This window comes from Sorex araneus, chromosome 3, assembly GCF_027595985.1.
Source record: "Sorex araneus isolate mSorAra2 chromosome 3, mSorAra2.pri, whole genome shotgun sequence".
In the NCBI taxonomy this organism is placed as follows: Eukaryota; Metazoa; Chordata; class Mammalia; order Eulipotyphla; family Soricidae; genus Sorex; species Sorex araneus.
The window spans coordinates 226,117,654-226,145,060 of NC_073304.1; the positions used below are offsets into that span (position 1 = coordinate 226,117,654).

General features: G+C 52.2%; 2 protein-coding genes, 1 long non-coding RNA gene and 2 other non-coding genes across 6 annotated transcripts in view; 3 read left to right on the forward strand and 2 right to left on the reverse strand.

The window, feature by feature from the left end:
• ERN1 (endoplasmic reticulum to nucleus signaling 1) overlaps positions 1-6,537 on the reverse strand; it is a 75,982-nt gene extending 69,445 nt beyond the window's left edge. Inside the window, exon 1 of the mRNA XM_055133374.1 lies at positions 6,309-6,537. Coding sequence (XP_054989349.1) covers positions 6,309-6,380 — 72 coding nt within the window. The 5' untranslated portion in view covers positions 6,381-6,537. The remainder of the gene's footprint in view (positions 1-6,308) is intronic.
• Positions 6,538-16,702: 10,165 nt separating this feature from the next.
• LOC129403308 (uncharacterized) lies at positions 16,703-18,031 on the forward strand. Its single transcript, XR_008629117.1, has 2 exons — positions 16,703-17,722; positions 17,933-18,031. It is a non-coding gene; the product is annotated as an uncharacterized LOC129403308 (long non-coding RNA).
• On the forward strand, positions 17,785-17,854 carry LOC129403984 (small nucleolar RNA SNORD104). The gene has a single exon (XR_008629602.1). It is a non-coding gene; the product is annotated as a small nucleolar RNA SNORD104 (small nucleolar RNA).
• A 28-nt stretch (positions 18,032-18,059) lies between the features above and the next one.
• On the forward strand, positions 18,060-18,191 carry LOC129404067 (small nucleolar RNA SNORA76). The gene has a single exon (XR_008629665.1). It is a non-coding gene; the product is annotated as a small nucleolar RNA SNORA76 (small nucleolar RNA).
• A 653-nt stretch (positions 18,192-18,844) lies between these two features.
• The window catches only part of TEX2 (testis expressed 2), a 102,451-nt gene continuing 93,888 nt past the window's right edge, over positions 18,845-27,407 (reverse strand). The window contains exons 9-12 of one of the 2 annotated variants that reach the window (XM_055130042.1): positions 26,519-26,638; positions 24,278-24,487; positions 21,408-21,528; positions 18,845-20,135 (exon numbers count right to left, since the gene is read on the reverse strand). In XM_055130042.1, coding sequence (XP_054986017.1) covers positions 20,013-20,135; positions 21,408-21,528; positions 24,278-24,487; positions 26,519-26,638 — 574 coding nt within the window. In that variant the 3' untranslated portion in view covers positions 18,845-20,012. Of the gene's footprint in view, positions 20,136-21,407; positions 21,529-24,277; positions 24,488-26,518; positions 26,645-27,407 lie in introns of both variants that reach the window. The other variant, XM_055130041.1, reaches the window with a different exon arrangement.

Here is a 27,407-nt window from a genome sequence, read left to right on the forward strand (position 1 = left end):
CTTAAAAACACATTAACTGAAAGAAGCACCTTAGAAAACACTACTTTTTCTATCATGTGATTCCTTCTATATAAAATGCCCAGAGCATCAACAGAGGCAGAAAGAGGACTTTTGGGTGTCAGGGACTAGGAGGATCATGGGTAATAGTGGTTGGCCTATTTAATGGCTATGGAGTTCCTTCTGGGGATGATAAAACATCACCGCACTGTGGTGCTAATCATACAATTCCGTGAATGTATTAACAAAAACCACTGGTCTGCCCACTTTAAATGGGTGAATGGGAGGATGTGAGTCATAACCCCACAAAGACTAGGGAGCGGGGCCATAGGTTTCTTGTCTAATTTAGACATAATTATGCTCTCTAATCATTCTACAATGACTATGATTCCCCTGAGGGTTGTTAAATATCTTAGTTATCACACAAAAAAGCATCAAATACATAAAACATTGGAAGGAAATAAATCAATCTTCCCTTCTAATAACAGAAAGACTAAAAACAGCCCCTCTGACGGCAGCAGGGAGGCCAGCAGGCCAAGTCTGAATGACAGCCACAGTGACACTGGCCGCTGGGGACCCCAGCCCCCTGCCCGCCCCCCCCGCCCCCCCCCCCCCGCTGAAGGCCCAGCTTGTTCTGCGTGGAGGATGTTTTACAGAGAAGCTACCGCAAGCAATCAATACAATGATGTGCTCAGAACATTTCCTAGAAGGTTCTAGGAAACATTCTGTGGGAGAAACTGAACCAAAAAAAATAGAGAGAGAGAAGGCGTTTCTAGGCTGTTGCGCTTGCTGTGTTTGTAGTTGGGTACAAAGCTCCAAAGGCCATAATCAGACAAGAAGCAGAGGCGGCCCGAAAGGAACTCAGACTCTACGAAAGGAAGGCAGGCAGGGAGTGTAGGACGGCTTTTGGCTTGTTTGCGGGGACCCCGGGGAGCAAACCCGGGGCCTCGTCCCTGGGGAGAAGCATGTGCCCTACCGCGGAGCCACAGCTCCAGACGTGGATTGTTTCTGAAGCTCTCCTTTCCCTGGCCCATATCTGGTCGGAGGCACTTGTTCAAATATGTCTGGTGCGGTGCTGTTCCGGGGAAATCGGACACCAAACATGGGATACAGGTAGAGATAAAGACAGAAGGAAAACAAGACGCCCAAGCCCTGGGAAACACACCCCGGCAACACGTGCATTATTCACGGACTCTGATTCACCGGCCTGACTTGGGACGCCAGCATCACACTCTAATCACATTGCTAGGTTACCGGCCCCAAGTTATTTGTGACGATGGAAATGGAATCCATTAAAAATGACACATGAAGCTCCTCTCCCTTGATTCATCCCTTCAGGGACAATGCCGGACCATTATAAAGCAGGCACAAATGTTGGGCCCGAAGATGACTTTGGATCCCCCAAAACCAAAGGGGTAAAAATAAAATCGTAGGGCCAGAGCAATAGGACAGCTGGGAGGGCGTTTGCCTTTCATGCAGCCGACCTGGGTTCGATCCCTGGCATCCCATATGGTGCCCCAAGCACTGCCAGGAGTAATTCCTGAGTGCAGAGCCAGGAGTGACCTCTGAACTCATCGGGTGTCACCAAAAAAAGCCCGCCCTCCCCCGACCTTGCCCCTTGTCCCCTTGAAAATGAAAATGAAGGGGCTGGAGCGATAGCACAGCGGGGAGGGCGTTTGCCTTGCACGCGGCCAACCCGGGTTCTAATCCCAGCATCCCATATGGTCCCCTGAGCACCGCCAGGGGTGATTCCTGAGTGAAGAGCCAGGAGTAACCCCTGTGCATCGCCAGGTGTGACCCCAAAAACAAAAAACAACAACAAAAAAAAGAAAATGAAAATGAAATCATTACTGGGTCTTCAGCCTGAAAAACTGGATTTCAAATTGGAGGCGGGTAAGGCCCAAGCTCTGGGTCCTCCTGTCCAGTTTTCACTGTCACTTGGTGTGAGCAGGGGGTGGGGTGAGGGATTGGTCTTCGAGCACTGAGTTCTGAGAAGCAGCCCTACTGTGGCTAGGGAGGGGGCAGGCCCCTCACGGACGCCCTATGGCTATGTGTGGAGGGGAGCAGTCGAACTAGCCCCAAGAGCAGGCGCTTCCCGAGCAGCCTCCACATCTAGCAGGGGAATCCATGCAGGTGACAGCCATCAGAATAAACGAGATGCAGGGACATTTCAAGTTAAGATGGACGCACATGGGGCTGGAGCGATAGTATAGCGGGTAGGCGTTTTTGCCTTACGGCCGACCTGGGTTCGATTCCCAGCATTCCATATGGTCCCCCGAGCACCGCCAGGAGTAATTCCTAAGTGCAAAGCCAGGAGTAACCCCTGTTCATTGCCGGGTAAGACCCAAAAAGCAAAAAAAAAAAAAAAAAAAAAAAAAAAAAAAAACCCAAATGAATGCACATCTCGGACGATAGCGCCGGTGTTTCTCTGTACATAGCGGTGCCCAGTTCTCAGAATGGCTCTTCCTTCCTTCATTACCTGTTTTTTGGGCCATACCCAGTGATGCTCAGGGCTTACTCCTGGCTCTGCACTCAGGAATTACTCCTGGTGGTGCTCAGGGGAACATGTGGGATGCCAGGGATCGAACCCGGGTCCTCTATGTACACGGCAGGCGTCCAGTCCACCCTGCTGTACTATCGCTCAAAATGTTTCTAACCCGTCTAATGCCCTCCCCGTGACTGAATAAGAGAACTTGCATATATTACCACCAAAGACAGAATTCTGCCTCTCAGCTCCCTTTAATACTTGGGAGAAGTGGCACCTACCCGCGAGCTGCCCGTGAGTACCGAGAGAACCCAGAGCCAGCACCTGGGACAGCCCTCGGGGCTAAGAGGGAAACCAGGACGGAATAAGCCTGTGCTGCTCTAAGGAGTCAGCTTCGAGCTCTCAGGAGCACCAAGGCTGGCGCATTTGGAACTGTAGTGTCTCATCCCGGGGCTGGTCGGACACACCCTCCTCAGAGAAAAAAGTACAGGAGATAGTACAGCGGATGGTATATTTTCCTTGCAGGTGGCTGACCCGGGTTTGATCCCCGACATCCCATATGGTCTCCTGAGCACCACCAGGAGTGATTCCGGAGCGAGCGCAGAGCCAGGAATGTGACCACGGCTTTGTGGCCATGAGTATGGCCCCAAGAAAAAGAAGACAAGCTGAAGAAAGAAGCAAGGAAGGGAGGAAGGAAGAGAAAGGGGGGAGGAAGGAGAGAGGGAGGAGGAGGAGGGAGGAGGAGGAGGAGGACGAAGGCACAACATCATTTCCCATGCAGGAGTCAGCTCAGCAGTGTGAAAGAAAGAATCCTGGGGACCAGCGTGACGGGACAGCGGGTAGGGCACTCTGAGCTGAGTCAGGTACAAGCCCCAAGCACCGCCAGGTGTGAGAAAGGAAGGAAGGAAACCCAAAAAGGCCCCTTGCAGAGCAAAATGTAACATTAGAAGAGGATGACTGGTTACTGGCACAAACAAAGGCAACAATTGCAGAAAGATTTTACCTCAAGGAGATTGACCTCAAAGATCTGTAACTCAAGGAGCACATGGCACCTTGAGGTAAGGGAGGAAATTCACATTTATTTCTCAGAAAGGTTCAAGGCACTTCCCCCTGCGCCCCTCCTCAGGGGACCATATGGTATGCCTGGGATCTAACGGGGCTGGCCACCAGCAAGGCAAACGCCCCAAGCCCTGTCCTGTTGCTACCCCCTGTGCTTTTCTTTGCGACCCGGACTGAGCAGTGTCCCCAAGACACAGAGCCGCAGAGCTCTGAGTGGTAACAGCTAGCACTGACCTCGGTGCAGGCAGGTCCCCTCTCCCAGGCGCTCTGCCCCCAGTCAGTAGAATGGGTTTTGCATACCAGGTACCCATCAGACATTTTTTGTGGGCCACATAGTAGAGTGGATAGGGCACTTGCGGCTGACTTGAGTTCAATCCCCAATATTCCATATGGTCCCCTGAGCACCAATGGGAGTCATTCCTGAGCGTAGAGCCAGGAATAAGCCCTGAGCCCTAAGCATTCCCAGGTGTGGCCCTAATACATACATACATACATACATAGATACATACATGTGTGTGTGTGTGTGTGTGTGTGTTTGTGTGTGTCCTGGCAATGCTCAAGGAACCATATGGGTGCTGGGATCAAACCTAATCTGGCTGCAAGCAAGGCAAGCGTCTTCCCTTCTGATTTACCTCCCTGAACCCTTGTTTAGCATTTTAAAATGGTAATTCTCAATTTGGAAATCAAAAATTTAACTGGTAGATCATTTGGGAAGTGGAATTCTGACCTTTTAACTTACGGTGCAGTCATACTAAAAAACCTAACCTTTCGGTAAGGATCTGAAGCATTTTACCATGCGCTCTTAAGAGCTGGGATTTCCACACACAGTTTGGAAATATTTACACAAACTAAGAGGAGAGTCCCCACCAAAAGCTAAATAGTTATTTTTAGTTCACCAGTCTAAGGTATCCAACAAGTAAAAAAAAAAAAAGAAAAAACAAGAATGCAGTTTGAAACTAGCAAGTGACAGGTACAGCAAAGAATTCCGTAGAGACTGTACCCTCTACTCTCTGCCCACCACGCCAAGCCCATGGCACCAGGCCCACCGTGCCATACCCACTACATCTTGCCTACTATCCTATGCCCTCTACACCATCCAATATACTACGGCCTCTCCACTCCGCCAGCTACACTGTACCCACGCCGGCCACGGAGCTCCACAGCCTGCACTGGGTTACTCTGCCTGTGCAGTTTGGGAACAGATGCCAGGAAGCAGGTAACCAGACCACATCAAACCCTGACCTCAGTTGTGAATGTGGACTTCCTAAGTTAGAAGACAGGGAGGGAGCGATAGTGCAGCCTCGTTTGCAGGGTGCCTGCCTTGCACATGGCTGACCCAAGCCGGATCTCCAACAGGGGCAAACGGTCCCCATGGCACTACTAGGAGTGATCCCTGAGCACCCCCAGGTGTGGCCCAAAGAAACAAAAATAAATAATAAACTAGAAGGGAAACAGATACATTCTATAACAAGTGTGTACACATTTTTCCTTAAAGAATACAAACAGTCCGGGGGCTGGAGCAATAGCACAGCGGGTAGGGCGTTTGCCTTGCACGAGGCCCGACCCGGGTTCGATTCCCAGCATCCCATATGGTCCCCTGAGCACCGCCAGGGGTAATTCCTGAGTGCAGAGCCAGGAGTGACCCCTGTGCATCGCCAGGTGTGACCCAAAAAGAAAAAAAAAATACAAACAGTCCAAAAAGTGCACATTTTGCACATGGGAGGCCCAAGTTTGATCCCAGGCTCCGCCAGGAGCAGACCCCCCCCTAAAAAAAAAAAAAGAAAAAAAAAACAACCCTGAATTTGATAAAGGCGGACTCGAGCATTCTGCATTCTTGTGGCACTGTTAGTGATCTCAAGTGCACAGCCTCCCAGGAGTTCATGCTGGGCTACACATGTCCATGCTCCACCTGGGCGCCTGGTACATGATATGCCATATTAAAAAGTACACACTGGAGGTCACTGAACAGCCCGCACCACAGTGCCATACCCACATCCTGAACAGGACGTCCTTTTTTTTTTTTTTCCTAAACAAACAAGCGAGAGAGAAAAAAAAAAAAGGTGAGGGGGGTGGGTAAGACGCACCAATTCATGCTTCTTGTAAGCCAGAGAAAAATTGCCTCGTCCGCCCGCACAAAATGTCCTCCCCGGCCAGGCTGCCCAGATCCCCAGGCGTGGAGCAAGGCCTGGGGCGAGGCTTAGGGGTGTGAGCGAGACACGCGTGTCCAGGAGAAGGATGGAAAGAACTTTTCCCACGGCCCCGCGCCAGCTCCCCGATGGGAAGCGGCTCCTGCGGGGTCCCATATGGGATCCGAGAAGTGCCCCCGACGCCGGCAGACCCGCGAGGCAGGGGGGCAGGGGTCAGCCCCCGGGGCACCCGCGTTGGCAGAGCTGCCGCAGAGCCCGAACGCCACGCCACCCCGCCGGGGTGGGTGTCTCCTGCCCAGCCGGGCTCCGCGGGCTGCCCACCTGCCCCGGGGTCCCGCAGGGGGCGCGGCCTCCCCAGGGCCCGGGGCCTTCTGCAGCCCCCGAGGCGGCGGCCAGGGCGGCGCCCGCGAGGCGCGGCCGGTGACAGCGGCGTCCGGCCCGCGAGGCCCCGCGGGGGGCGGCCACTCACTCCGGGTCGGTCCCGGGACACTGGCTGCCCGCGTCCCGCCGGAACCTCGGCCCGGGCTTCCCGGGGGCCTCGCGCCGGCGCCGCGCTCCCCGCCCCGGACCTCGGCCCTTGCCGGGCGCTGTCGCCCACCTCACGCTTCCCGGTCACTCACCCCAGGGCCGGGCAGCAGCAGCGCCAGCAGCAGCAGCAGCAGCAGCAGCCCCCGCGGCCGCCGGGCCGGCATGGCGAGGACTCGGCCCTGCCTCCGGGCCCGGCCGGCCGGCTTCAGGGGGCGGTGCGGACGGGCGGGCGGAGGAGCAGGCGGGGTCGCCGCGACGACGGCGCGGCCGCGGCGGGACCTGAGCGGGCGCGGGGCGGACTAGGCGGTGGCGGCACCCCCATTCCCGGCCCTTTAAGAACCGGGAGCCGCCGCTTCTTCCGGTCGGGGCGGGGCCGGGGGCGGGGCCCTGAGAGGGGCGGGCCCGCGACTGGCCGGGGGCCGGGAGAGGGGCGGGACTGCCGTGAATGGGGCGGGGCCCGGACACCCGGGCCTCCAGCTGGCGGCGCGACACCCGCTGGAGGGGACCTCCAGCCCCAGCGTCTGGCATCTGGAAGGCTGATCGATCGAGGCGAGGACCTTGATCTTAGAGCTGAAGGAGGCCGTTGCGCGGGCGTTCCCTATGCCCGAGACGGTCCATAACCCCTCCGAGGGACTCGCTGCGACAGAGTCCACGGCGGGCACGGGGCAAGCCCGGGAGAGGCGCCCAGAGTGACCTGTGGCGATCTCCTGTACGAGGCTCCCAGCAAACGCTGCGCTTCTGCTTCTTAGTCCTTGGATTTCCAGCCCTGGGGTCCCGCAGCTGTGCCGATGGCCTCTTTCATGCCTTTCTCGGCCCTCAGGAATTCCCCTCCAATCAGGTCGACTGCCCCCGGTTCCCTCTGCAAGTGAAGCTCGACCAAGTGCCAACAATGATAAGCATGTGCATAAGGAGGTGACCGGCCTGCTTGGTCTTGTGTGTTTGGAGGTGGCCTGGTGGCATTTGACGGAGTGATTTCATGAGGCTTGAGGTGACATGTGTCACAGCTCATTGGAGTGAGTGGGTGGGACTTATACAAGGTCTGGTTGAGGGTTATGGGCTGTTAACTTGAATTCAAGAGCCCTGCAGCTGGGTTTTTATGTGTGTGTGGGGGGGTGGATTGAGGGGGGATTCTCCTCTCCTCCTGAGCCGGGAGATGGGCAGAGGAGACATGGCTGGTAACAAGAGAAAAGTAAACTAAAATTTAGAGCACCACATTGATATCTCCCCAGGGGTGGGCTGGGAGGGGAAGACCCTCACTTTTCCTATCTTGCTCTGAGGACAGCCTATGATTTTTTTAGATTTTGAAGGGAGCCATTAGCAGTGTTTGAGAGAACAAGGCAGTCTCCATGAACTGGGGACCGACCCCCTATCCAGCTTTCTCAGACTGAAACGCACATGGTCAACCCAAATCCTCTGGGTCACGATCTACTGATGAAACCCAACACACCAGTTTAAGCGTGGGCTGATGCTGGCACCTGTGAAAATGGGCGACAGGTGGGGAAATGTTCCGTGCCTGTCTGAATGTAGAAAGGCTCAGGGCTGAAGGAGAGAAGCGAGGAAAAGCGAGCGGCTTCTGTCCGCACGGGTCAGAAGCCGCTCACAGCCTGGGCTGGACCAGCCTTTCGGTGGTCACCTGTCTGGTATGCAAACTGACAACAGGATGTGCGAGACTGTGTGCTTGAGTTCAAAGAGAAGGCTGGCGGAGGGAACGCTGTTATCACATTCTCCCATCTCTTCTCTAGCATTTTTCTCAACCAGAGTTTGTCTGGGAGGGGAACTTTCTGTGCTAGACCTCTTGCAGCCCCTTAATAATAAAAAAATGTCACTGTGACCCTGAACACAGCAGATAAAACACAAATATGTATTTGAGTGGGTGCAAGTCCCCAGACTTTAACTCCACGGTTAGATGTTCTCAGATTTTCTTATGCATCCATCAGGGGTTATTAATATCACTGTGTGGTTTTGCAGCACCGATATTAAACCCAGGGCCGCATACCTGCCAGGCACGAGCTTTGCTCTGGAGCCGCATCTCCAGCCCCAGTTGCATTTGCTTCAGCGTGATCCGTTTACATGCTTCCTGTCCTTCTCAACTTGATTGGCAGCTCGACCGATAAGCTCTGGTTTTATTTCTGGCAGTTTTGTCCATAATCTTGCTCCACAGTCAAGCACTGTTTTCGACAGCTTTTTGCTTATGATAAAGCAAAAACTGGCGTCACTGGTAAATGCCAGTAGAAGTGGAGGCATGTTTGTGGGATGCCTTGGAAGTGGACTTGATCTGCCTGTCTGAGGGACCTGACAAGGGTTAGTAACTCACCGCTCTGGAAATTGCGATAAATAACATCCCGCCAAGACAAGGCAAAGGTCGTGATCTTGGTATATAGACAAACTCTGTTCCTCACCAAGGTGTGTGTGTTCATTCAGACTCAACAGAGACGGCAGCAGAATCTGAGTATGTCATGGGTGGGGGAATGGGAGGGGGTGACTTCATGAAATTGTATTTTCACTTCTCTAAACCAGTGGTTCCCAACTTGAAGAACCCTTAAAAACTGGATGTTCAACATCATTTCACTCCCACGTACAGACTCTGGGGATAGAGCCCAGAGAATGTTTTCCAGTTTCCACAGGTGGCCAGGGCAGCCAAGACTGGGCTCCAGCTGGTTCTTAATGCCACCTGTTAATCCCTGTGGCCATGGAACCCTTATTTATTTTAGCAAATATCGCCCTCTTGTGGAAGAAATGATGAGTTGGTGCCTCATTTCTGTATCAATCTCCAATATTTCATTTTGTTTATTTGTTTATTGTTGGGGGGGCACACCTGACAATGCTCCGGGCTGACTCCTGGCTCTGCACTCAGAGATCACTCTTAATGAAGCTTGGGGTACCGTATAGGATGCTGGGGAGTGAACCCAGGTCGGCCACATAAAAGGCAAGTGCCCTGTTCGCTGTACTATCTCTACAGTCCCCAAAAGTTCAGTTAAAAATTATTATGAGAGGGCCTGGAGTGATAGCACAGAGGGTAGGGCGTTTTCCTTGCATGCGACCGACCCGAGTTCAATTCCCAGTATCCCATATGGGCCCCCGAGCACCGCCAGGATTAATTCCTGAGTGCATGAGCCAGGAGTAACCCCTGTGCATTGCTGGGTGTGACCTAAAAACAAAAAACAAAAACAAAAACAATTTATTATGAGAAAAAAATTAGTATGAGGGGCTGGAGCCATAGCACAGCAGGTAGGACTTTTGCCTTGCACGCGCCGACCTGGGTTCGAGTCCCAGCATCCCATATGGTCCCCTGAGCACTTCCAAGAATAATTTCTGAGTGCATGAGCCAGGAGTAACCCCTGGAGCAACGCCGGGTGTGACCCAAATAGAAAAAAACGATTATTATGAAGTCGGTTTGTAGATAGCTAGTGAGAGGGAAACTTTCTTTCAAGAAGGATGTGTGATAGGGAAAGCTGGTAATACCGGAAAGGGGGTGGCATGCTTGAAAGCTCCTAAAATGTCTGAAAAAGCAGGGTCTTTATCAATATTTCAACTATGAAATTTTTTTGGAAAGAGATTTCAGTGCTGCTGGTGACGGTGCCCATCATTTGAACTGACCAGGAGCAGTTAGGAGAGCCATAAACAAGGAAGCCACAGTCCCTAACAACCAGCTACAATTGTGTCTCCTCTACGTGCTCTCTCTTTAAAGGAAATTGACAAAAAGTCCCTTGGCCATGGAAGTATTTGGCTCTTTGGAAAGTCGAAGTTGACTCTTCCCTTTGTGGGAGACTGGATCTTCGAAGATTCTGGCACTCCTTCCAAAGACCTTTTCTCAGCCACAAAACCCCGCCCACTGCATTCTTTCTTATATATCTGAAAAGTGCTTATGAGTAAGGTGAATATTAACTGACCGCTTGATATTGTCTGCAAGCATGCAAGAGTGCTTTAAAGGATCAGCTCCTGCTATCTGTACAGCATGTGCTAGGAGGTGGGTGTTTATTGGTGATTGGTGGCCCTATTTTACAGACGATACAATGAATTTTTTTTTTCTTGTTACACCAGGGATGGAACCTAGGCCTCTTGCATGGAAGACATGTGCTTTGCCACTAAGCTACATCTTTGGCCCAGCATAGAAATATTAAGAAGTTAAAAGGCACAACCTAAAACAGAGCTATCACAATGATCCATAAAACTTTTTTTTTTTTAAACTAAACCCAGTGATGTTCAGGGCTTACTCCTGGCTCTATGCACAGGATCACTGCTGGTGGGGTTCAGAAAACCTTAGGGGGGGGTGCTGGAGCAATAGCACAGCGGGTAGGGCGTTTGCCTTGCACGCAGCAGACCCGGGTTCGAATCCCAGCATCCCATATAGTCCCCTGAGCACCACCAGGGGTAATTCCTGAGTGCAAAGCCAGGAGTAACCCCTGTGCATCACCAGGCGTGACCCAAAAAGGAAAAAAAAAAAAAACCTAAGGGGGGCCAAGGATAGAACCCAGGTGGTTTGCATGCAAAGCAGCCGCCCTCCACACTGTACTATCTCTCCAGTATAACTTCTGAACTTGTCTGATCAAACCAGTTGTGAATTATTCTAGGCCTTGTCCTCATCGTCATGACAAGGGACCAATGGGACCTGCTCATCAGGCAGGAGGCCAGACTGGGTTCTCCCTGGCATGCTGATCACGACCAGAAATTTGTAAAAATACGTGGTGATAAGAGGCACGAACTCACGTGACACAGACAATGTCCCCATCTCAGCAAAAGCAGACAGTGGGGAGAGCAGCGGGCGGGAGACAATGGTGGGCACGGGGGGTTCTGCATGAGGCGGTTCAACCCAGACCCCCTATTCGCTGGCCTGGGAGCCCCCGTGCCAAGCCCTGGCCCTCTTGGTGAAGTGCTCCCTGTGTCCCCAGGCCAGGGCAGCGCCTGCGCAGAAAGCCCATCCTCTGGGTGTTCCGCTCCTCACCGACCGGGTCCTCCTAATCCGCTGGGCACGGACTTCTTTCTGCAGATCCCTCTGGAAGGTTTTCTCAAGCACCTCATAAATGTTCTTCCTCTTGTGAAATCGCAGGGGCTGTGCTTCTATATTCTCCCCGCCCCCCTCTTGAGTCCCGGGGTGCTCGCCAGCTCCGCTAACCCGCACACAGTTCTTCCTTCGGGAGCTTTTCCCCGGTGGGCGCCGCCAGTTCCTGTCTTGCCTCCTTGTCTCTCTGCTCCTTTGCCTCCTTCCAGCTTCGCCCTCCTGGGCTTAGGCACAGACCATGCTGTTGTCGCTCCTTTCTCCCCGGGAGTGCCCCTTCACAGAGAGCAGAAGGGGATACTGGCCATCGCTTAGCTTCGCTGTCCATGTGACTTCATGGCTGCTCTCTTCATGAATGATGACCACTCATTCATTCATTCATTCATTCATTCATTCATTCATGTGGTACTCACTCGTTCACTCATTTTTCACCCTTGTCACACACATCACCGAGGGCGTGTGACTACAAAGGATTGGCACCACCAGGGAGAACCACAGAGTCTGCAACTGGTAAAGGACACGCAGAGAAGTGACCTGTGTGAGGCTGAAGTGATAGCACAGTGGGTAGGGCGTTGCCTTGCATGCAGCTGACCCGGGTTCAATTCCCATATGGTCTCCTGAGCACAGCCAGGAGTAATTTCTGAGTGCATGAGCCAGGAGTAACCCCTGTGCATCGCCGGGCATGACTCAGAAAGCAAAATAAATAAGTAAACAAATAAATGAAAAGGAAAACCTATTAAAAAAAAAAAAGAAGTGACCTGTGTACGGGGCTGGGACTGTCACTCGGTAGTAGAGCATGTGCTTTGCGTGTATGTCTAAGGCTATGGACTTAGTCCCTGTTTCCATCAAAACCAAAGAAATAACCATTTGCACAGGCCAACTGTGAAAAGCACGAGAGAAAGGAATAAAGTCAGAGACAGTACTATGTTTGAGAGACGGGTCTGGTGGAAGGAAAAGGGGGTGAATTAAAGCACAGAGGGCTGCGTGGAAGAAGTGGTATCTGTTACACGAATCTTTGGTCAGGTTGGAAGGGGGAAAAAGACATCCTAGACAAGGCCCTTTGGTTCCTCTACCCCAGTTTGAAGCCAGGACCTCAGGCATGCAAGGCAAATGCTTTAGTGCTGAACTACAGCAGGGCCAGTGCTATGCTAGGGAAGAGGGTGGGGGGTCTGAAGGAAGGCCTGGAGGAAGGAAGCAACTCCCTACAGCACCCCCCAGGGAGCTTTCTTTAGTCTCCACAGGCAGAGAGCAGAGGAGCAGAGGAGGCGACTAAGGAAGGCGGAGGGCAGGTGGAGTGAGCCAGGAGTGAAGCTGTGTTCTGGGCAGAGAGAGGCAGAAGGACAGGCCATGGGGAGCCGGCCAGAGCACTGTGAGCAAGGGTTATTTTGGTCTTAATCTCCAGCAAGAGGAGGAGGAGTCAGGTTAGAGCTTGCCAATGCCAAATGGAAAACATTTGGAGCGGTTACACAGCAAAGGAGGTTTGGGAGAGGGAATGCGACAACAGTACGTCATCCCCGCGCTGCATGCTCACGGATGCTCTCACGGTCAGTACCCTGGAGGTCCAAGCAAGCAGGAGCTGGGGCCAGACTACCAGCGGGACAGCGAATCTTGGCGGGGCCGCCCGACCTGCACTGGCCAGGCTTCGCAATCCTATTCCGCCATGGCAAACTGGTTTTCTTTCCTTTTTCCTTTTTCCTTTTTCCTTCTTCCCTTCCCTTCCCTTCCCTTCCCTTCCCTTCCCTTCCCTTCCCTTCCCTTCCCTTCCCTTCCCTTCCCTTCCCTTTCCCTTTCCCTTTCCCTTTCCTTTCCTTTCTTTTTTCTTTTTGGGTCACACCCAGCGATGCACAGGGGTTACTCCTGGCTCATGCACTCAGGAATTACTCCTGGAGGTGCTCAGGGGACCATATGGGATGCTGGGAATGGAACCCGGGTTGGCTGCGTGCAAGGCAAACACCCTACCCACTGTGCTGTCGCTCCAGCCCCACAAGCTGGTTTTCTAGACGGCCCCTCGCCTAGAAATTCTTCCCCTCCCTTACATGCTCGTGCTGTTCATGGGGCCAGCTGCCTCCCCCTGCGTCAGGCCCTGTGGCTGGCTTTGCTCTGCAGTGACGTGGGGACTTTCCAGCCCAATTTTAACAGGCAGCTCTCGTTTCCTTCCTCTTAGAGTACTCACACATAGATGCTGCCCTTGAAACCTGGCTGCCAGGTTGGAAGGACCCCATGCCTCACCCAGGCCACAGGCAGAAGAGAACTTCTCTGAGCTCTAGCCGAGCTCTCCGCAGGCACCTGCACCTGCCAACTGTCATCTGAGAGTCGAGTCCCCAGGTGACCTTTGCTAATACCACCAGGAGCCGAAGAACCTCTCAGCTGTGCCCAATTAACTCACAGATTCAAGAGAAAGATCATATAACGGGGGCCAGAGACACAGTACAGGAATTAAGGTGTTTGCTCTGTGTGCTGCTGATCTAGGTTCAACCCCTGACCCCCCCATGTAGCCCCCTAAACACTATCAGGGGCCACTTCTGAGGACAGAGCTAGGAATAACCCCTGAATAACATCAGGTATGGCCCAACCCCCCTGCCAATTAAAAATAAAAATATGAGAGAGAGAGAGAGAGAGAGAGAGAGAGATGAGAAAGTGAGGGAGGGAGAGAGGGGGGAGAGAGAGAGAGAAAGAGAGAGACAGAGACAGAGACAGAGACAGAGAGAGAGACTGTAATAGCAATTGTTTGAAGCTGAGTGAGAGTGGGTTTGCTATATAGCAATAAACAAGCCCATCAGACCACCTTAACTTGACTCCAAGGGTAAGCTGGTACCCAAACTGACTCAAATTCAAGCCATAAGAGAATTTTTCCTTTTTGAGAGGCAAAACCACTGGATATGGCCCCAAAAGGCAAAAAAAGAAAACAAAACAAGGACCCCCAAATTTTATTCAGAGAAAGACATTTGTACTCCTATTTCATTGCAGCACCACTCACAGCAGCCAAAATCTGAAATGACCCATATGTCCAAGAACAGATGAGTGTGTAAAGGAACGATGCAGCATGCACAATGGAACAAAATCAGCTGTCAGAAAGGCAAACACATGCAGTTCTCACTACGGGATCGATCTGGAAAGGATCATGCTGAGTGAAGTTAGAAGAGAGACAGATACAGGGCCGGAGCGATAGCACAGCGGGTAGGGCATTTGCCTTGCACGCAGCCCACCTGGGTTCGATCCCTGGCATCCCATATGGTCCCCCAAGCACTGCCAGGAGCAATTCTTGAGTGCAAAGCCAGGAGTAACCCCTGAGCATCGCTGGGTGTGACCCAAAAAGCAAAAAAAAAAAAAAAAAAAGAAAGACAGATACAGAATGGTCTCACATATGTGGGGTAAAGAAACATAATATATAAAGAAACATAATAATGGGATAACAAATGGCCAGTAGAACCTGAGATATATTCTACAGAACTGAGCTTACCAAGGTAGGGAGACAGCAGGGCTTCAAAGGGTGTATTGGGGTGCAGGAGGGCAACCTGAGATAGTGGTGAAGGGGAGTGGACCCTCTGGAGGAGGGTGTGGGGTTCAAATGCTGCATGCCTGGAACTCCCTCACTAACAGTATTGTGAGTCACAGTCACTAACATTTAAAAATGTTTAAACAAATCTTGGGGGGTGACACCCAGCAGTGTTCAGGGGTTACTCCTGGCTCTGTTCAGGGATCACTCCTGGCAGGGCTCAGGATGCTACGGACTGAACCCAGGTCAACCACGTAGAAGACAAGTGTACAATCTCTCTGGCCCAAAAATTGAACAAAAAATTTCCAAAGAACCACCTTTGGGAGGACGCATAGTACAATGATTCTCATAACTCTGCAGTGAGTTCAAATTCCAGCTCTGCTTGGCTATCATGGCAGTGTACACAGATTAATCTCTCAAAGCCTTGGCACTCTGATAGAGATTTGATTTTTTTTTCCTTATTTGGGTCACACCCAGCGATGCTCAGGGGTTACTCCTGCCTCTGCACTCAGAAATCACTCCTGGCGGTGTTTGGGGGCCCATATAGAATGCTGGGGATTGAACCCTGGCTGGCCACATGCAAGGCAAATGCCCTAAACGCTGTGCTATCACTCAGGTCTGCTAGAGAATTTAAGCTTGCAAAATAAGAGGGAGAAAAATATTCCTGCCCCCCTCCTGAATTAATATTCATTTCCTTTCAGGATTGTCCAAAGAATTCATGCTAAAGCATACAAAGTGCCTTTTCCTCCTGCAGTGGGAGCTCTGTAAAGGGAGCTCCAATTATTCTCAGAGTGAGGGATAAATGAGAGTGACCACATGCAGTGTACAGGATTCAATCCAAGGCAACTGTGTGCACGGCAAACAAACACCTCACTTGCTGACTGCAAGAAATCTATTTTTGAAAATATTGAGCACTGCTGGGTGTGACCCTCCCCTGGGCGGGGTGGGGGGTGGGGGGTGGGACACGGGGAAGTACTATCACAGTGCTGTTTGGGGCTGCATATGTTTCCTGAGTCAGGAGTAAGACCTGAGGACTGACAGGTGTGGTCCAAACCTCCCCTTCTTTGACACAACTAGCAGGACCAGGGAAGTGGTACAGGGATTTAGGCATTTGTCTTGCATGCAGCAGACTGAGGTTCAATTCCCCAGGGGTGACCCCAGTCCATAGAACCTAGGTAAGCCCAAAGCACCGCTGGGTATGGTCCAAAACTAAAACAAAACAAAACAATAAGCATGGGGCAGGAGAGACAGTACAGGTGTTAAGGCACTTGCCTGGATCTCAGCTGATCCTGGTTTGAGCCCTGACACCACCTACGGTCCCCAAGCACCACCACAAATGATCTATGAACACAGAGCCAGGAGTAAGCCCTGAGCATCGGCAGGTGTGGCCAAACCTTCCTCCCCTCAATGGCAATGAAACTACAAATGGGTAACGCAGTAGCTAGAAGAGTGAAGGGTGCCTCCACCTCCAAACGACCAGTTTCAGAGATGGCAGCAGGGTCCCTAAGAACCCTGCTCCAACTTTAGAGCATGCAGGGGTTAGGAACCAGAGGGTAGAGAACAGATCCCACGCATGTGTCAAACCCTCAGGACCGATAAGGAGACCAGTTTCCCTTAAATAGAGAAAGCAGAAAAGTTTGGTTCCTTAGGAAACCAAACCCTCAGGACCGTTAAGGAGAAACTAGCTTGCCTTAAAGAAAGTAGAAACTCACCTTGGGAAGTTTAGCCTATCAGTTCCTGAGACAAGCAGTGACTAAGGTCAGGCTGGTCTCACAAAATGGGCTGTTCTAGTCTTTATCTGGCCGAGCTGCTCGTGTCTGCTTGGGACATTTCAGATCTGGTCTCAGAATGACCTCTAAGCATGAAGGCAGGAGCATCACCAGGTGTGACCCCAACCTCCCCACCCAAGTCCATGGGGAAATAGCAGTCACAAACCATAATGAGCTGGATAGTATAGCCCCAAATATACAGAGCAAATAATAATAATGAAACCTTTATTTGTAAATTTTATACAGTAAAATAAAATCTCTTAGGGATACAGTTCTATAAGCTTTGACACGTGCATGGAATCACCATAATCATGAAAAAAGCATTCTATTGAATGCCCTTACTTGGCTATAGGCAAGCGTTCCTACAGTTCCAGTCCTTGGAAACCTTGATTTTCATCCCTATAGTCGTCTTTTTCAGGTTGTCGTGGAAAGGGAAAAAAGTACCTTCTGAATCTGTCTCCTTTATTTATTTAGGTTTGGGGGTCACACTTGGTGATGCTCAGGTGATGCTTACTCCTGGGTCTGCATCCAGGGATCACTCGGGGGACCATATGGGTGTCAGGGATTAATGCAAGGCTAACGCCCACCAGCTATACTATCACTCCAGCCCCTTATTTAAGCATTTATTAAAGTATTGCAATTCAGAGTTCACCTCCCAAATGAGCTAAAACTGACATTCATTTAATCGTCACAGCTTTGGGGAATATACCTATTTTTCAGAAATGGAAATTCAGAGAAGTGACCAGGATATGGAACAAATGTGTCACAAAGTCGGCATTTGTTTGCTCACCTGCTTAATTTCAAACACAAGATTTTTCTCAAGTGGTTATTTGAATTCAGCTTAATTTTGTTCAGGTTTCTTCAGCTCCTAGCCTAGTTTCTGGCACAGAATATCTCAAACAAGACAGGCATTTGTGGCCTCCTGCTGTTTGTAAAGTTTTCGTGTTCTGCAAAAAGTTGAACTGATTAGCAAGGGGCAACAGAGAAGACGAAAATCGGCAAGGCTGGGAAGAGATCACGTCACTCCCAAGCTTTAGTTGACATATCTCTATGGTTATTACGTGACTTCTCTAGACTCTGGAGGACTCAACTAGAGAAAGCCAATCACGAAGTCAGTTTCTGTGCACGTGTCCGGAAGTCGAATCGCTACTGGTCAGCAGTGGGAAAGCCCGCCCTACCACGTCCGGTCTGTTCTTTTAAGTGAGGGCCGTACAGCGCGCTCGTCCTTTCTGCGGCTCTGCGGAGGTGAGTCCTGCTGCTGCGCGGTGGCCGGCTGGCCCGGGGCGGGGGTCGGCCACCAGCGGCCTGCCGTGATGACATTCCAATCAAAGCACGTGTTAGACTGCTGATGCTGGTGATGCGAACAGAAGTCTGAGCCGGGCCGCGGCCGCCACTGCGGCCGGGAGGAGCGAGGCCCCGGGCGCCCGCTCACGCCGTCCCGTTTGTCTTTTGCAGATCCCGCCGGCCGAGGACGTCGGTTTCCGCCCCTCCCCAGAAGACACCCCCTCCCCCCCCGCTCCACACGCCCCCGGTGAATAAAAAGCTTTGATCCCAGCCTCGGTGTCGCGTCGTGAGTCGCGCCGCGCTGCCTTTGAGCCCCCGGCGCCTGCGCGTGGCCCCGGGGGTCAGGCTGCAGCGCCAGAGCACGGGCTCGCGCATAACTGGGGCCGCCAGCCCCCCTCGCCGGCGGCCCTTTTAACCGCGAGCGACACGCCGCCCTGCTTTGGGTCTGGGTGTCCGGTAACCCCCCCTGGGGGAGGGCCCGCACGCGTATGGCTTGGGGGATCCGGCCAGGTGGGTGCAAGCCACGGACCTGCCCGCTGGGCTTTGCGGCCCGAGTGCGATTCAACTTTCCCGAGCTCGTGTTCGTCAGTTTAAACAGCTCACGCTAACAGGGTAGCTGAGAAGTCGTTTTCTACGACGCAGGGTGCCATACAAGTAACTCAGTGCGTGCCTTCGTGGCCACGAGGTACTGGGGGGTGGAAGGTCTGGGTCGCTTTTCTTAAATGCAGGCTTGGTGAGCGAGTTAGAGTGGTGCTCACTCAGTGCTCGGGTGTTAGGCAGGTAAGGGTGTAAATTGCTTGGGCTCGAAAAGGCCGGCCTGACTGCCCCGCAGGAATCGCTAAGGGACTGTAGAGGCTGCTGCCACCTCATGCCCTGCTGCGAGTAGGTTTCAAGCACAAATCACTTAGGTTCTGGTCTAGCAGCCCATGTGAGGGATTGCAGATCCCCAGATACTACTGGGTAAATGCAGCCGGCTCCCTGCCTCCAGTTACTGCACAGTAGTTAGGCCCGGTGAACAGACATGTGGACTTGGAAGTAAAATGTCACCCAACTAACAAGGAATTAAGAACAGTACACCCAATGGAATGGTCAGTTGATTTAAGTCATGTTTTAATGGTACAATTAGAATCAAGGAAGGGTTCAAATATACTTTTTTCAATATATTAATTTCTTTAAAGTCATTCAGGCAAGGTGCTGTTTAAAAAAACCATTATTAGCTGTCCACAGATGTAAATTACCAAAAGAGCCAAGGTAATCTTGATGTTGAATGCAGTTCTAAAGGATTTCTTTTTGACATTTCAATGCAAATCAAATGACTGGAGCTCTCACACTTGTAAACTACATTATGACACAAATGCACGAAAGAAAGTTGGCAACGTGAAAAGGTCACACATTGTGAGATAAATGTAGTGTTCAAAGTCAAGCAAACTTGGGTCTTGACGACTCAACCTTGGTGATTAGAGTTTTCCCTTTTGGCCATCAGAAATAGAAACTGCCCACAGAATCCAGACCATAAGGTTAGTCTTATGAAGCATGGGGGAAATGTCAGGTGGAGACTGGCTCTGGCTTTGTGTCCCCACCCCACTTCCCTTGCCATGTGCAGTGTTAGACATTTTCACAAATGAGTCTCGGGAAAACATTTGGAATTAGCGACCAGGTGATGGTACCTCATTGGTAAAAGGCCTGTTGGAATGGTTTGATCTCATGGCTTTGCCCACAGTTCCCATCCCAGTTAGTGTACCTGTGTGTTCTATGGCTGCTCCCACAATGCACACTTGAGCATGAGAAAATTGTTCCGGATCTCACTGATCCGGAACACTCCACCCCCTGCCCCACCCTACCGCCACTCCCGGGAGAGTGGAGGGCAGCCACCCCAAACCCAGAGGTGAGAAATACCATTTGTGCACTTGCTGTCAGGAGAAGTTTTGGAGGAGTCCCCGGGAGCTTCTAGTTGTACGGCTTTGTTCTTCATGTGCTTTTATGCAGCCACCAAGCCTGGCAGACAGGCCACTGTCTGACCTGTGAGCCCTGGGCGCACCCTAGCGTGTACCCGCAGTCTCCTCGATGGAGCCAAAGCTCTGGCAGGCAGTGCAAATGGGGTGCAGGGTGACACCTCACAGTGGGATGGGCACCAGCGGGCAGAGGGCAGAAGCTGTGGCACAAGGAGAGGCCAGTGCTATGGCGCAGATGGTCACGGAGGACCCCACCCGTTCTAGATGTCAGAATACTGGGACCGTCAGTGCCTCGCCCCTTAGAGTTCATCAGCCGCCTCCACAGGCGCGTCTTTCAGGAGGCAGGACGCAGAGCGAGGGTCCATGGCCGAGTGCATTAAGGGGACATAAACATCGTCCATGTTTGGCATGACAAAGACTTTCTGTAAGGAGAGAGCAACCACAGGGAAGAATGTTTGGTCAAGAAGCACTGGGCAACACATTCCTCGCATAGTCTACACAAATTCCTTTTCTAAATGTTTTGGACTTCAGGGAGTGGAATCATCAGTGCATGAGTACAAGAAGTTAAGTCAGCTTGAGGCAGAAGCAGCCCTTGAGTTTATGGACCCAGTATGATTACTCATGAATAATTATCTACTTTTTGTTTTTTTTTTTGGGGGGGGCCTCACTGGGCAATGCTCAGGGGTTATTCCTGGCTCTGCATTCAGGAATTACTCCAGTGGTGCTTGGGGGACCGTGTGGGATGCCAGGGATCAAAGCAGGGATGGCCACATGCGAGGCAAAGTGCCTTACCCGCTGTGCTATTTCTCTAGCCCCTACTATCCACTATTAGGATTGTCTTAAATTTTTTTGAACACATTCCAAATGAATTTACCCATTTAAGTCCCGGTAATAAATATAATCCTAGTAAAGTCTCTCCCTCCAAAAAAAACCAGGACCATATAAATCTACAGAGGAAAGAAATCCTACTACAGAAAGAGTAATCAGCAGTGACTCAACAGCCCTGTGCCTATGTACAAACACATTTTATGCAAGTGGCTATAGCTCTGCTTTTAATCCTCAGTAGTGCTCTCATCCAAAAGCATAAACCACGCTGGAGGGTACAGTGTGGTTTATGCTTTTGGGCAGCTGACCTGGGTTTGATCCCTGGCACACCACAGAGGGGCCCATAAGCCCTGCCAGTGCGACCAGCACTGTAGGATGTGCCGCGCCCCCTTCCACCCCCAAAGAAAAAGCACAAAGAAAGACAGTGGGATCTGATCACTACCGCCAGGTCATCCCCCATGTTTCCCATGAAATGATAAAGTCAAAGTTCCGGTGGCTAGGAAGTTGTTCTTCCAGGTCCCAGAGGGGAAATAGGCTAGGGGCTGGGGAGAAAGCTCAATGGGCCATCGCTTTGCAAACCATCACTTTGTTTACCGAAGGCCCAGGTTCAATCCCAGAATCAAAGCCTGGAGTACTGCGGGGTGTGGCTCTCCAGAAATAGGAAAGAAGTCTCAAGGCCTCGGGGACACTGAGATCACCTCAAGCGGAATGCTGAAAAGCAAGCTTGATGGGCCTGGAGCTGCCACGGCATAGTGGGTTGGGCATTTGCCTTGCACTTGGCTGACCAGGGTCCAATCCCTGGAACCCCATTGGTCCCCCGAGCGCAGAGCCCGCTGGGAGTGACCTGCCAGTTAATAGTCTGGGTATACCTGAAACTCTTGCTCCAGTTTCTTCTCTATCCAGTCTGTCACGTGAACTAAAGTCACTTCTCTCTCTCCAAGTTTTGGCCGAGCTTTCAGCTCTATGTATGGTGGCTTCCGGAAACCATACCTTTTTCAAAATAAACAAATAACCACATTTAGAAGCAAAGAAAGCAAGTGGACACTTACCAATAACAAACAATCCTTATTTTTGTACATATGTCTTTACCACTACCTACGTTGTTTTTCCCATTCTGAGAATTCCCTCTGAAAAGCACCCCACACCGCAAGAATTATTCTGGAATTTCCTGGGAACTTTGGACCCTATGTGGCCTGCTGACTAGAGATACCCTTTGTTTTTCTTTCCCGGTCATATCTGGCGATGCTCAGGGGTTACTCCTGGCCCTGCACTCAGGAATTACTCCTTGGGGTGCTTGGGGGACCATATGGGATGCCGGGGATTAAACCTGGACCTGCTGTGTGCAAGGCAAATACTACCTGCTGGACTATTGCTCTGGCCCCTTTTCCCTTTTTACTGCCCTGCGCCCCCTCTCATTGCTTTTGTGAAGATCAGGGCTGCACACACTTGCTGGCGGTTCGCACACTTCCGGCTGCACCCCGGGATTGCAGGCACGCAGGGGGTGCTCGGGCAGGTGCTCTACCAGCTTCCTGTACCATGAAAACAGACCTGACAACACTGACAGTCGGGAAGGGCCACGGGGAAGCTCCATTACTTGGGCACTTCTTCATTTTGCTATTTAAACATGTTGTAGGTACATCACGAAGCCCAAACGCACGAGTGCAAAAGGCAGAGAGAAGACACCACCTGTGTTTCAGACACCACCACCCCCACCCTGCCCAGGGCAGGACACTGAGAGAAGTGGGGTGAAGTTCCCTACTCTCTTTGTGCATATGTAAGCAGGAATGTCGGTCCCACACTTTACACATCCCTCTTAGGGCTACAAGCCAGACTGGAGCTGCAGGCGTGGACCCAGACAGGAGGCTATGCTGTCAGACCAACGGCAAACTTAAGTCCATCACAAATCTATTTTATTTTAATTTTATTATTTTGCTTTTTGGGTCACACCTGGCGGTGCACAGGAGTTGCTCCTGGCTCTGCACTCAGGAATTACTCCTGGCTGTGCTTGGGGTCCATATGGAATGCTGGGGAACGAACCTGGGTCGGCCGCGTGCAAGGCAAACACCTTACTGCTGTGCTATTGCTCCAGCCCCTGCTTTATTTTTAAATTTTAATATTTTCCCCTGTTTTGGGGACACACCCGGTGGTACTCAGGGACCTTATGGCGGGGGGTAAGGGATCGAATGCAGGTCACCTGCATGTAAGGTGAGAGCTCTACCTGCCGTACTAGTGCTTCAGGCCCCATGAACCAGTATTTTAAAAAGACCGAAAATGTCCAAGGCCTGGAAGGTGCTTCATGGTGGCCAAAAGCTGCTTGCTTGGCTAGGGAGAAACTTTGAGTCAAGGTGACCCTGACAAGCCAGGTGTTCTCCAGGAAGGGAAAAGAGGAGAGTGCTGGAAAGGTTTCAAAACACTTCCAGGATCAATGCCTGCCTCTGTGAATCCTTAACAAAGAGCAGCACTTGAGAAGGCTACTGAGTGATATTATTCTACATAAAATTCTAGATAAAATTCTACTTTTCTCTCCTTCAGAACAGCAGCACTTGTAGCTGAATCTTAAAACTTGGAAGTGAGAGGAAGAACTGTATCAACTCTTAATGACTGAAAAAAAAATCCTTAAGTAAGCTAATAAGTCTAAGGGTGGGGCTGGAGTGATAGCACAGTGGGTAGGGCGTTTGCCTTGCACGTAGCCGACCCGGGTTCGAATCTGAGCAACCCAAATGGTCCCTTGAGCACCGCCAGGAGTAAAGTGCAGAGCCAGGAGTAACCCCTGTGCATCTCCGGGTGTGACCCAAAAAGAAAAAAAAAAAAAGGCTAAGGGAAGGGTGAAAATCTAGAGACAGTGTTCCTGGGAAAATCCACTATTACCATCCAATACTGGTTAGTCAATTCAGAACTCCTCTTCTGATCATCTCCACAGGCCTGTCCCTGGGGCCTGGATGGGCCTGAGGCTTCAGCCGTGACAGAGTCGAGCTGTCTTTCCTGTGCAGGCCTCGGGGGTCAGACCTAGTGTCTGTGCCCATTCATAGGACTTGGTATCATTTTAGAACTGAGGCTCACAGGGGCCAGAGAGGTACTACAACAGGCCGGGCTCCTGCCTTGCACGTGGCAGATCCAGGTTGGAGCCATAGCACCCGGGCGGCTTCCAGAGCCCACCGCCCCGTCAGGAGTGACCCCTGAGCTTCACAAAAATAAGATTCACCAAGAGCGATTTTCTTCTGTTAGACCTGTGAGTGGGTCAGCTCGGGTCCCCAGTCCTGGCTCGCACAGAGCCCCCGGTGACTGATACGGAGTCTGAGAAGCACAGGCACACAGCACAGGCTCCGGGCCGGACCCAGGGATGGCCTCTTCCATGGGTCACACGTGGGGGCAGCCACCACGCTTCTCCCAGGTGCTCAGGACTGACTTGGGGGTGCGGCGTGCCCAGGCCAGGCAGCTGCTCTGGCCGGAAGGGGCTGCTTTAAAGAAGACAGACCAACAACCGCTCATCCCTGAAACTCTGACCTTCCAAACTTCCTGTTCCACTAGAGCTTTTCCTAGGGTGAGAAGATCTGAATCTTGAAATGTGAAGGAGCCATTCGCAGAACAAAGAAGAACTGAATCTACCGGGAATGTCAGGTTCTGTGAAAAGTATTTGGAAACGCTTCTCTGCAGAAGGGACTGGCCCCGATCCCAGGAGCAAGCGGGCTGGGACATTTGGGGTTGCCAAGGGGAGAGGCTGGGAGGGGCCCCGACATACCAGATCCGGTCGGTGGGGGGAGGTGGGATGTTGACCGCCAGGGTTCCCCGACATTCCTGTACTTCAACGGTTAGCAGCAGGGGTGTGTTGGAGACTTCTTCAATCTTCTTTTTAATGAACTCTGTCTCTGTTGCTTTTTGGAAGTATTTTGATTTGGTAATTTTATCGACAAACCTCATAATCTTACTTGTTCTATGACCTCCAACATACCTTTAAGTGAGGGATACAAACAGGAATTAGTCAACGCTGCTCTTCTATGACCGGAAGCCCTGTGGCCCTCACTACTTAGATGGGGCTTCTCACCCATGGGCACCGGTGCCAGTCGGGACGGTGGGGGGAGGGGGCGTGGAGGGCAGCCCGGGGCATCGAAGGCCACTCCCAGTGAACACCATAAGCTTCTATAAACCAGGTCCTCAGACACTGTCAGATGGCACCAGGTGTAGACGTCAGACAAAGCCTGAGTCTGGACAAAGGGGAGTTACTTTTGTTTAGACCCGGGTTTGATTCCCAGCATCCCATATGGTCCCTGAGCATCACCAGGGGTAATTCCTGAGTGCATGAGCCAGGAGTAACCCCTGTGCATTGCCAGGTGTGACCCAAAAAAAGAAAAAACAAAAACAAATGCAGGCGCTCCTAGAGCTAGTCCAGATGGCGGCTGACGCTGCTCCCGGGGACAGGAGCATGGCCATCAAGGGCGTGCCTGCCAGTGCCCTTGGCACCCCGACCCTGAGCTCTGCAAAGGCCTGGGCCTTCTAAAGGAAAATGCCACTCACGGTGACGTGTGTACCGGCAGGCCAGGAATGTAGGTGTCAGCTTTTGTCTGCTTTGGAAAACACTCCACAGTTCGAGTTGTGTATGTGTGCGCTGGGAATAGTGCGCCTTCAGGTAAAAATTCTTTATCTACTTGAAAAATATGATTTTTGGGGGAGCCACCTGGAGGAACTGTGTGCTGTAGGGGTCAAGCCGGACCTCCTACGGGCAAGGCTCCCCATCTGATTAGTCCTTAGAGTAGCTCCTTGGTCCCAAGCAGGAAGGTTTTATTTAATTTACCTTGGAGGGAGGGGATTATTATTATATCATTTGGGTTTGGGGGCCACATCTGGCCGTGCTCAGGGACTATTGGTGGTGCTGGGGGCATGGGGACGGGGCACAGACACCCCATGTGGTTTGCAAGGCATGTGCCTTATCTCCTGTACTATCTACCCGGCTCAGCAGGTATATTTTAAATAACTAGCACAAAACTTTATTTATTGGGGAGGGGGTCGAACACGGGGCAGTTTTGGGTCATATTCAGTGGTGATCAGGGCTTACTCCTGCCTCTGTACTCAGGAATCACTCCTGGCAGGCTCAGGGAACCCAATGGGGTGGTAGGGATTGAACCAGGTCAACCGAGTGCAAGGCAAGTACCCTCTCCATGCACTATCTCTTTAACTTACTTTTTTTTTTTTTGCTTTTTGGGTCACACCTGGCGACGCACAGGGGTTACTCCTGGCTCTGCACTCAGGAATTACCCCTGGCTGTGCTCAGGGGACCATATGGGATGCTGGGATTTGAACCCGGGTCGGCCAGGCAAACGCCCTCCCCGCTGTGCTATCTCTCCAGCCCCTCTTTAAGTTACTTTTAATAAAAAACAGGTCCTTACAGTAAGGCTACTTAAGCACCCTGGGTAGCCGAGAGTCTGTGTGCAATGAAATCTTCAATGAACAAAGTGGTCCATGCTTTCAGAATTCACTCGCCAAGTATCCTGGAAGTCTCCACCCTTTAATCCCTCATCACTTGTTGCCATGCCTGGGGGCATGCCTCACAGGAGCTCACTGAGGGTTGACCACCCCCCACGTGTGTAGCTCATGCCGGTCCATCTGGCCTTGGACCCTGTGACCACAAGCTCCCAATTTTTGGGGAGCTCTAAACTCCTGCACTCTTGGGGATTGGGCGAGGTGGGGAAAGCAAGTGTGAAGGGACGGGAGTGCAGTCAGTCATCCTCTGCTGGGCACCAGGGGGCGCTGCAGTGCCACCCATGGATGCAGGGCCCCCTGCCACCCCCCCATCCACCCGTCCATGGGACCTGGACCCTCAGCTGCCAGGGAAGTTCCATGGGTCTTTGTCTTTGGGGTGTGGAACCCAGGTTATTCACACTAAAGTGATTCACTCAACCTGGAAAGAAAATCTCGGGGGCAGAGGAGAAGTGCACTCCCACCGTGCAGCCCTCACTTGGGGGACCCCGCAGCTCCATCCACTCACCCTTCCGCCCCGGGGAGAAGCGGTTTATCTCCAGTGCTGGGCTCTGGGGCGTCGTCTTCCTCCGAGGAGCCGGCGCTCGAGGACTCCTCGTCGCTGTCGGCCAGACAGTAGGCCCTGGGCCTGCAACTGAAAGGACAGCGTCACCCGAGAGTGGGCCAACTCCCCAATCTCCCCACCCCGCGCTCCCAAGGCTGATCCCAGAGTGCTGGGACCTGCCCTGGGCTCGGCTCTGAGTCCTGGGAAGGACCCGCAGGGCGGGGGTCTGGAGAGCCCCTTTCTGCACATGCGTCGGTGGCAGGCGGTGGAGGGAGGCAGGACGTGGTGACTGTCAGCGGGTGCAACAGCCAGGTGGAGGATGAATGGTAGAAGGATGGTGGCTGGGGGGGAAGGGGGAAACACAGGGGCAATATGACCACCTCTCACTGAGGCTGGGGATGGAGACGCTCAGGTAAGCCCTGACTGGGTGTTCCACGCTCACGCTTTCTGCCTTAGGCCTCACCGTGTGAGTTTGACTCTAAAGCCCGGCCTCAGCCCACTCCTGCCCCTGTTTCTGAAGGTCCCAGAACCAGCCCACAAGCCGGAGAGGCGAAGGTCATGGGCCCAGAGGACCCGGGGTCAGCACTGATCTCCAGGCTGTTGGTAGTGAGGGATACACGGGCCCCTCCGCTTCCTGAGTCACGTGGGTGGCATCGCCAGGTTCCCTGCAAGGGCACTGGGGGCTTCTTGGCTACGCTCCCACCACGGCAGATGCTCCCTCCCTGCGGTGAACAAGGCTGGTGGGCTCTCCTTGACCCTGATGCAGCAACCAACTGTCCCCTAGTGGGCTCGGGACGAGTCCCCTCTCCCTGGACAGACACCAGGGCAGTGCTTCCTGGCCAAGGACACCCAA